The 10,568-nt window shown below is 40.7% G+C and overlaps 1 protein-coding gene across 1 annotated transcript; it reads left to right on the top strand.

The window, feature by feature from the left end:
• The first annotated feature begins 278 nt into the window (after positions 1 to 278).
• Positions 279 to 8,488, top strand: PSMC6 (proteasome (prosome, macropain) 26S subunit, ATPase, 6). The gene is given in 11 exon segments (XM_010283109.1): positions 279 to 293; positions 993 to 1,081; positions 1,528 to 1,642; positions 2,578 to 2,665; positions 2,830 to 2,891; positions 2,981 to 3,104; positions 3,463 to 3,524; positions 4,539 to 4,659; positions 4,750 to 4,830; positions 6,786 to 6,857; positions 8,002 to 8,488. Coding segments are annotated over 11 exon segments (948 nt in total). The 3' UTR covers positions 8,121 to 8,488.
• Positions 8,489 to 10,568: the final 2,080 nt, after the last annotated feature.

Raw genomic sequence — 10,568 nt, forward strand, 5'->3', positions numbered from 1 at the left:
AATCTCTATGATCATTCAAAGTTGTGTTGTGAGAGAGGTGACACTGCTCTCCTGGAGCAGGTTTCTTAAAAACAAGGGGAGAAACACAAGTTAATTGTTTTAATCCCAGCAGAAATTAGCAGGGGGTACTACAGAGGACCGGAATAGGACTATTAATGTATTTTAAAATCTCATAAAAATAGAGGAAGCAGGCAAAAACTGCTGAGGCAGATGAGTAGGACATCTGAGGTAAATGATAGCAGAAGAAAAACAACAACTGGAACTGTATGACTTCGAAGATGGGATATAACTGGGTATGTGAAAATGTGCAAATGATGGAAGGCTTGGAGAAAATAAGTTAAGAACATGTATTGCCTTTCTTGGCAGTCCTGAAAAGAGAAAGCCATTGAGTAAAAAGGTGGCAAGTTCGGGCTCAAATGGGCAGGCTGAGTTGTGTGCCCTTAAAGGAGGATTGCTTACTTGTTCTGAAACAGCTGGTTCTGTCCTGTGTTGAGCAGAGAGGAGGATTAGATCTCTCACTAATCCAGTCAGATTGACAGCAGTAAAAAAAAAAAAAAATTACTTATGGTCTAGAAAATAGTATTTCTTTTCAGAAGTGGCAGAGGTAAGTTAATGACTTGCTGTTCAAGATCTCTTTCAAGGTTAAAAAAATTCATCCTGTGGCCTGATTTAGCTTTGTCACAGTTGTCACTTTGTCACATCACTTTGTCACTGATGTCCAGTTGTGACAAGCAACAGGTTCATTGGTCTATGCCAGCTCCTGGAGTGCTTCTCCCAAAGATGATGTTCCCATGAAACAGTGGGCCAGCTTTTTCCTGGTTTAAGCATTCCCAAAACTGGTGGTGAAGGGGACGCAGAGTCTACTAAATGAGGTACTTGGCATGTAGCTCAGTAGCCTTGTTTTCTTCTTGTGTGTGATTGAGCAAAGAGTGCAAGCTACAGTAAACATCTTGACTAAAACCAAACATTGTTTTGGAGCATGGTTCTAATAGAAATACCTTCTTTGTGACTAGCTTGACAAAAGTAAGCTGAAGCCGGGGACAAGAGTTGCTCTGGATATGACCACTCTGACTATTATGAGGTAGGTTTCTGGTCTGCAGCTGCTCTTCTGCTTGTCACATAAAGGGGGAAAAATAGTGATCTGAGTAGATTACACAAAGGTTTGAATAATCAGTTTTGTAATATTGTGTAAATGTTTTCTGCAAAGTAGTGCTTGAGTAAGGAAAATTACTTTGAGGGAAAACTTCTATGTCTGTTATATATGATTTTAAAAGAAGTGGGTTGTTCCTTAAAAAATAATTGAGTTACAGCTCAGCATTTTCAGCAGTTTTTTAAGCTTTTGTTTGGTTGATTTAAAGCTTGAAAAAGTTTGCTAGGTTTGGGGTTTATTCTGTTTTTTGAAAAAACATACTTGTTAGCAAGGTGGAAGGAGAAGAAATAATTTTCATAGTTGCTGTAAAATTGATTGCAATAACTTCAGAAATGTGTCTGCACAATGAAAAATGTCTGCCTGACTCTTCATTCCAGATACTTGCCAAGGGAAGTGGATCCACTGGTTTATAATATGTCCCATGAAGATCCAGGGGATGTCTCATATTCTGAGATTGGAGGGTTGTCAGAACAAATCAGAGAGCTGCGAGAGGTATCCAGTATCTCAAAAACACTTACCAAATAGTCGAGTATGTTCTGAGTGGAGCTTTTCAGTGCAAAAATATCTTAACAATATTTGTCCTCAACTCTGATGGAACAGGCTGTTAAAGGTTCCTATCAGATTAGTGCTTTCCATGTTTCATTAACTCAGACTACATTTTCCTGTACTAGAAGATAACTTCTGAAGCATTGTTTAAATGTTTTCCAGCTTTGTAATTGTCTTTGTGGCAAACAGCAGTGTGATTGCAGGGTGCTGGTGTGCTTATACTGAAGTAATCCTGTTAGTTTGGGCACCAGTGCTGCAGGCTGTGCAGGCCTGTCCAGGAATGCGGGTATTTGAAGAGGAGCTCGTGCTGCTTTGAGCTGACTGACTATGACGGAGATTACTTGCAGGAGCAGAGAAAGATTATTCTAAACAACAAAGCTCAATTCTCAAACTGGTTATAACTTATCTCTATTGTTACAGAAGCTTGGATTGAGCTGAAAATGAATAAAATCCCCTAAATAAGAGGGTTTGAAGGATCTAAGACCCTTTAGGCTAAGGGACTGCCATAAAGTCAAGTGGAAATGCATAGCTGGGATTGACAACCAACAAACCAAACTTGAATTTTGCACAAAAACTACTAAAGTGGCCTGGGTAGTTGTATTATAACAGTAGCAAAACATAGTTTGAGCAAAGAGCATCAAGAGAAACAAGCCATTGCAGAGCTGAAGTCTGAACAGCAAGGACAGGATTACAGATTGATCCATTAGATTAATCTGATATTTTCTTACTTAACTGCTTCTCATACAAAATACGCTGCACAGATAGATAAGAATACAGGTATCTGGAAAACGGACTGGCAAGTGTACCATTAGCTTCCTGGGATTGCTGATCTGTTTTAAAATGCAAACAGGGTCTCAGTTTGTGTATCTGTCTCTTCACAGGTAATAGAATTGCCACTTACAAACCCAGAATTATTCCAGCGTGTGGGAATTATACCTCCAAAAGGCTGCTTGCTCTATGGCCCCCCTGGTGAGTCTCATGGAAGGGTAATGAAAGCTTAGTTGTCACTCTCAAACTGTGGCAGTAACTTTGTTTGGATGGGGGGTTGGTTTTTTTTTTTTTGTTTCTTTTAAAGTCACTAGCATGCCATGTTGGGTTACTAGTTAAACAGCTTCAATCTCTTGTCTGTCCAGGTACAGGGAAAACACTTTTGGCGAGAGCTGTTGCTAGCCAGCTTGATTGCAACTTCCTAAAGGTAGTGTAATTTTACTCTTGCTCTTATGCACCTGCTTAATCTGTTTGCACTCCAGTCTCTTCATTCACACGTCTTCTGTCTTTCAAAAGGTGGTGTCGAGTTCGATAGTGGACAAGTACATTGGTGAAAGTGCTCGACTGATCAGAGAGATGTTCAATTATGCCAGAGATCACCAGCCGTGTATCATTTTCATGGATGAGATAGATGCTATTGGTAAGGCAGATGGCCCGAGGATGGCCAGGGTCTCCTCTTAACTCTGAAATTAGCTATAAAGCTACAGTCTGTCCTTTCAAAAGAGAGTGTGCGTGCATATTTGTTAGTAAGAAACTAATGGGACAAGTGGTTCAGTTTCTTCCTGGAGCTATTAACAGCTAGCTTAGAACCATACTTGTTTGTATCTCGCTTGGATGTTTTTGACTATGTGAAAAAGCATTTTAAAAATGCGTGTGTTTAACACTTTAAACACCCCATCTTTCCCCCATTTTAAACGGGATACTTAATCATCTTCAGACTTAGTATTATTTGGAGGCAAAAATAAAGTACAATAACTTAAGAGTTTGGTATGCTGCAGGTGGTCGCCGTTTTTCCGAAGGCACCTCAGCTGATAGAGAAATTCAGAGGACTCTGATGGAGGTGAGTGTCTAAACCCTGACTAAGTACTGTATGGTCCATTGTTACTCTGTGATCTGGCTTAGTAGAACTTTTTCTGAGTTAGTAAGCTAAAAGTGAACTAGATGCTGTTTTTACAAAAGGCAGCTGCACATCCTGATAACTCAGTGATGAATTCAACTTGGAGACTAATTGAAAGAATCTTTAAAATTGCTAAAATTATTTGGGGTATTTTCTTCTCTTACTGTGACGTGACTTTGCTGCTGCTTACTGCATCTTCTTTGAAGGTTTGGAGGGCCCCTTCTATCTTAAAGGTGGCAAAGCAGAGCTTCTCTCTTTTAGTCCCAAAGACACTTACTCTGTAAAATTTTAGAACTGTTACAGTTCGATTTTTCAAAACTAGGAGTAGTAGTTGTATTTCTTTGTTTCTGTACTAATTACTGTGGTAAACTGGGTTGTGTGAAGAGAATTTTAAAACCACTGGTGACAATTAAGAATTCTGAAGCTAATGGGAAGCTTTGTTGGCCTATGTTTGCAAACAGCTTTCCCTATTCAAAAGAATGTCTGCCTTACATAAAGAATTAAATCACTGTGATGAAAGAGCAAGTACTTTGAATCTTCACAATGAAATGTCTTCGTATGGGTGTATTAGTATTCTAGAGGCTGTTCTCCAAGTCTAATTTGAATGTTCTGGACCTACAATCAAAATGTGTCAGCCAACCATTGGCTCCTGTAGTACTTGCACTGTTTTCATTGCCTTATTGTTTTAGCCAAGTCTTTCATGTTTGAGCTCCACTTTGCTCAATATCTTTTTCTTTGGGCAAAGCATTTTCAGTGTCTCTCTTAAGCAGTAAAGGACAGCTTACAGACTACACAGGAAGCTGTGTCCTTTCATTAGAAGGCTTGTAGCATTTTTTTTTTTTTCTGGTTTATCTTTGCTGCTTTTACATCTTGGTGAAAATACGCAGAAAATAAATACAACAGATCACACTAGGAAGGTTTTGGGTTGTGTAAAATCAAACTTCTGTTTTGTATTAGTTATTGAATCAGATGGATGGATTTGATACTCTGCACAGAGTTAAAATGATCATGGCTACTAACAGACCAGACACACTGGATCCTGCACTTTTGCGGCCTGGAAGACTGGATAGAAAAATCCGTGAGTTACTGCTTCACAGTGGGTGGAAGGAGGATATTATCCATATGAATTGTGATTTTCTGTTTTAATAAAAACTATAATCCTTTCTAGATATCGATCTACCAAATGAACAAGCCAGGTTAGACATTTTGAAGATTCATGCAGGTCCTATCACTAAACATGGTGAAATAGGTAAGTAGGAAGCTACCTGGATATCCTTGCTACTTCTGTTTGTAAAAACGTGAAGAAAGTGAGTTGTTACAGTGACTCTGCTCTTCTAATTCCTTCCCTTACACTGGCCACACAACTTCCCCTGTCTTGGAATTCTCCTTTTTTTTTTTTTTTTTTTTAAATGCATCCTGGCTGAATTGTTGCCAAGTCTTCCTTTGCACAGGAAAACTGAATATAAACCCTTGGAGCACAGTTGTAAACCGGAAAATCGACAGGTAGTTTCCTGTTTCTAAAGGAATAGCTTAATGCGAATAAACAACATTTTCATTAGCCCCGCCAAAGAAAGAAAAATTGTTACTGCAGAAGTCTGAGAACAGTAAAGATTATCTTTAAAAGTTATGGAGAAATTTCCTGTGGAGTACAGAGGTGGCTTAATGAAAACCTTGTTGCCTGAAATGAAGTTTGTCTTTGGTTAGAGGTGTAGAGAGCTCTCTCCAGAGCACAAGGGGGAGAAGTATCTGTCAGATAAAACAGGGAAGGTTCATTTAATGACTGTGTTACTCTAAGCTTACCAGCCTCTCAGTTTCACAGTGACATTTCAGAGCTTTCCTCAAGAAAACTGTAATTGTGATTTTTGCCTTTAAAACAACGTTGGCTGCCTTTTATTTCAGAAAGGCTCCACAGACCCTGCCTGCTTATTCCCAACCCCGGGCGACTCGCCCCCACCTCTTTGCTGACAGGAGCTATTCATGCAGCCAGGCAGCATGATCTGGATGGCGGAGCTGATCTCGCTTACCATCTGGCTGCATAAACAGCTGCAGCTCAATAGAGGGGGTGGCTCAGGAGTGGGAATGAGCTGGGGGGGGGGGAAGGAGGGGTGAGGATTGCCTTTCTTAGCAGCAGCGTTGGCTTAAACATGTGTGCGACTATAAGATAGAGAAGAAGCTCCAAAGCAAATGATGAACCTGAGGTAAAGTACTTCATCCTTCTTCTCTGTATCTTTGGGCACTGAGGTGGAAGCAGGGTAGGATCATTCCTTTACACCATTTAGCAAGGTCAGCTGTCGGATGGGTACTAGCTAAATTTCTGAATGTGATGTGGGAAAGCTGCTCAGCTTTGATATCCTGAAAGGAAGCCCAGAACTTGTCGGCGAGGTGGGGTGTGAATTGCATTCAAGTCCTAAGATAATAGTCTACTGAAGACTAAACTTACTGAACCTTGCAGTGTTTGACATTGCCTAGTCCCCTCACTTACTTTTTTTGACTTTCTAATTATGGGGAGACTTGTTTATAGCACATTGTGCTACGTGGAATTAAAATGAAAAAATTTCTAATCTCTAGGGTTTTTTGGATTCTTAAGATAAAAATTTCAGTTCAAATGTTTTGAATTTCATACAGAACGTAAACGGTTTTGAAAAGTTTTGCAGGAAGTTGATAATAAGCAGCCTTGCAAAGATGACAAGTTGCTGGAGGCTCAACAGAGAAATTAACAGTTTTAGAAATTAATTCTAGAATCTATAACCATATCCACTTTTTTTAGTAAATATATGTGCATAAAATATCAGGCTTAAGACATTAAATGTCTTTAGTAGATGCACTTATTATAAGCGGAAAGGGACTGAATTATGATCCCTTGGAGATAAGTTTTCTGGGCTTTTTTACATCATTTAAATGATTATTAGAACATTGCTTGATGTAGCTTTTCTTGCATTTCATGTTGATGCTTGTAACCACAAGTTAGTAACTTTGGGATTTAATTATATAATACGAGCTTTTGGCTGCAGTACATTTCTGTTTTCATGAAAGGGGTAATACAGCTGATTTCAGTGCAAATAGATACCTATCCATTAGACTGATAAATTAAACTAACTGAAATCAAAGTAAAGTGTTTCTTTGTTAGCTGGATCTGTGTTTCATTGGCATCCTTAATGGGAAATATGAATTTATTTCTAACTGGCATTAATGTTTTATGACTAGATTATGAAGCAATTGTGAAGCTTTCAGATGGCTTTAATGGAGCAGACTTGAGAAATGTCTGTACTGAAGCAGGTATTTTCTTAACTCTTAATTTTGATGTGCTAAGTGTTGGTAAATGCTAAACATTTGAGCTTTTCTCTCTGATACTTCTGTCAATGGATTTAAATCAGGAGGTCAGAAATGTTCTGCTGGAATGCAGCGCTTGTTACTTTTGTAACCCTTTCTTAAGGGCTAGGTAGCTTTTACTCAGTGGAAATGTTAGCACCTGGACAGTAGCAAAATGCCAGAACAGTTGCATACTTCACAGCATGCCACGCGTGTCTGGACTGTTAAGCATAAGCAGCATCATGGTGATACGCCCTGAAGCTTGGTGGAACAATAAAATCTCTTTTCTTTCTTCTGAGTTTCTTTATGACCTATGCAGTCACACAGAACTTGATTCTTTACATCCTCCCTCTAAGGTTATGGACGAGTCTCTTATCAGGTCTGTGAATAAACCAGCGAGGCATACCAACAATCCAGCTGATATGTGCAGATCTGCCAGTTAGGAGCAGTAGCACTGCATTCATGTGACGTGACGCCTGCTAATATCCCCTGCTGTACGCAAGCTGGGTCCACACAGAGTTACGTGGATTTGGGCAGTGTCCTGTGACATGCATGGTATAAAAGATCTCTGTAGTTCAGGTTCAGCATGATGGGAGGAAAAAAACCAGCCATACCATCTCTGAACTGGAGCTGGCCTCTAACTACTTGTTGGCTGAGTATCTCAACACGTGTCATACTGGCTCATAAGAACTAGATACATTCCAGAAACAGTGGCAGTACCCATCTTTCTCCTTTTTGCAGAGAATCCAAGTCTTTTAGTACCTGGGTGACTGGAGAGTTAATACTATTTTATGCTTTTTTCCACATTATAAATTCATTGTATGCTTAGGGTTTTGCCTGTGTGGGAAGGCTGAGTAACACAGTAAATACCCGCTTGTAGTTTAAAACAAGTTACACATTTCTTTGTGGTCACCTAGTTCAGAAGGGTGACCTCACTGAAGTTTACTCCTTTTCCTGACACCCAAGACCTGCATCGAGAAGTCTATAAGCAGACAGTGCAGCTTGGATCTGTTTTCACTGTAATTTGAGTGAATCTTCATATACTGTCTTCTCTGTACTGTTGCTACAAGGAGCACCAACTTATTCTTGCTGTTAAATTATTCTTGCACAGGTATGTTTGCGATCCGTGCCGATCATGACTTTGTCGTTCAGGAAGACTTCATGAAAGCTGTTAGAAAAGTGGCTGATTCTAAGAAGCTGGAGTCCAAGCTTGACTACAAACCTGTTTAAATTAAACGTATAATTTGTGATTGACTGCACACATCATATTGGGTTAATGTACAAAAAGAGAGAAATAAGGTACTACTACATTATTATTGTAAGGTGTTTGTGTTACGTGTAGCTAGTAATTTGATAACACTAGTTGCAAGTTGGCTACAGAAGTGTTTTCTGTACAATTCTGAAATACAATATTCATTACAGCCCAGGTTAAGTAAGATGTGTGGAGATGGGTTCTCTTAGCAGTTATGGTGTGAATTTATAAATGTGCCTGAATGGGTTAGCAGACTTTAAGAAAGTCAGTTTGTTTCTTGACTTTTTTTATATCAGTACATTTCCTCCCCCCAAACAGTTTATGAATAAAACTTTTAATCTGCTTATCCTCGTGTACCTTCTCTGTAACTCTGGAAAAGAATTGAATTATGTGTCTTCCGTATTTGAAGAGCAACTTTTCTCTGATGTGGGGATCGTATCGGAGTCCTACGCCTTACGTACCAAACAGAGGCAACCTTTCCCTCAGACAGAGGAGGGACAAGTGGTATTTACTCCTTAGCTGCTGAAGTCCGGGAAGAGGATTGAGCTGAGCTAGCATTTAATTGCTTGGAATGCAAGAAGTAAACAAGGCTTTTAAAGTTTGCCATCTCCCCTTATGCTGGGATAACTCCTATAAGCCAGTATATAGACAAAAGCATGTAAGTGGAAGTAGAGAAACTGATAGTTTAATATATAAAAGTTTTGATTACAGCTTTTGAGGTTGTGGGGAAGATAGGGGAGATGTATTTCCTTTCCAAGTTCCCCTTTCAGCTGCTCTATACAGACAGGAACTGTCCAATGGAATGGGAAGCTGTGCCGCTTGAGACACACCAAGTGGTGTACCTAACATTTCTGGAGCTCTAAAGAATGCTTGGCCGTGCACTTTACGAGATCGGAATTTGACCATATGCAGGTTGCTGTTGTGCTCCCCGAGGGCTGACTGCTGCAGCTGTTTGAGTAGTCACTGACACAAGTAAAAAAGTAGAGGCTAAGGTGTTGGTGTTCTCAAGGACATCTGTTGCTTTTGTTTTCTTAGCAGTTCCACCTCGAGGAGTGTGCGTGCAGATCGAATCGCTACACTGTGTGACTTACCTAAATGTTGGGCTGGAACAGCAATGTGCTAGACTGTACTGGCTACTTCTAATTATCCTAATTGGATTACTCTGGGCATGCTCAGCTGACAGACAAGTATATTAGATTAACTCTAGAAACACACTGCTTAACAGCATCTTCCTGGCAGTTTTAATATCCATGGTTGTGTTTATTTATTTTTTTTCCCTATCCCTAGAAGACAAAACGGCAAAGGTGTAAAACGGTTACAACAGGACAGGCTAGAATATTTTCACATTTATATGGCTAATGGTTGTTACGGAGTTTTTTTCTGCTTAGTATGCAAACTTCCTATCGTGATTGTGTCAGCAGTGTAAAGATGCAAATCTCAGTTTTAGTTCACCATAAGACCCTTTTGAGTGTAGCTCATACAGAGCTGCTCGGTCTGGGTGCTACAGCCAGCATGCTTGGAACAACTGGAAAATTCAATAAAAGTCAAGCTCCTGAGCACTATGGTGACATAAACAGCGAGCTGAACTGCTGGCATTACCTTGGAGGAGAGTGAAAGATGGCAAACTTTCCTGGAGCCCTGGCAGTGGTTATAGGTCATTTTTGAAGTTCGGGCTGTAAGCAAAGGCTACCGCCACCCATCCCTGTTCCTGTTCTCGATGCCAGCTGGAGGCGGGAGCTGCGGTTTTTACTGTTGCTTTCTTCTTTGCTGTTTCACTTTACATCTTTCACTGACAGGATATTGCGGTGCTGAAGAAACGGTTGCTGAAATGTGATTGTCAAAGGTTTCTCAAGGGGGAAACAAGCAAGATGTTTAAATAATTTGGGGTGATGCCTTAAGAGTCCAGCAGAGCATGGAACCAGAGAACCTCAAAAAGCGGAAAAATAGTTGTCTGCCCCAAGACTGGTGTTGTCAGAGGGCATCTCCCATGCACAAAGAGGACCTCTTTGAAAATGACCCCGTTTGTGGCTAAAATTTGAGGCAGGCATCATCTTTCTGATGATGGATAAAGCGAGTGCCTGCTTGCCAAAATGCAAGCGTTTTGATCTGTGTGCAAGGACAAAGAGACCACAAGCAATGGCAGGGCGAGAGGAGGGCAATGAGAAAAACGTCCTTGGAAGTGCTAATGGCCGCGACATGGCAGGGAGTGTGCTGAAGGCGCTGTGGTGGCTGAGGCGTGAGGCGCTTCAGGCCTGAGCCCTGACGGGAGAAGCTGGACCTCGATCGCCGCGAACCTGTGGCAGGAAAAGGGCCTGTTGAAGAAGCTCTAACTGGGGTGGCGAGGAGTTAGATAACGAATTCGGGGAGCTAACGGCGCGTCCCGGGCGCGGCCTTGGCGACGGCCCGTGAGGAGAAAGGGAGGGAGA

The sequence above is a fragment of the Phaethon lepturus genome, unplaced genomic scaffold, assembly GCF_000687285.1.
Source record: "Phaethon lepturus isolate BGI_N335 unplaced genomic scaffold, ASM68728v1 Scaffold55402, whole genome shotgun sequence".
NCBI lineage: Eukaryota > Metazoa > Chordata > Aves > Phaethontiformes > Phaethontidae > Phaethon > Phaethon lepturus.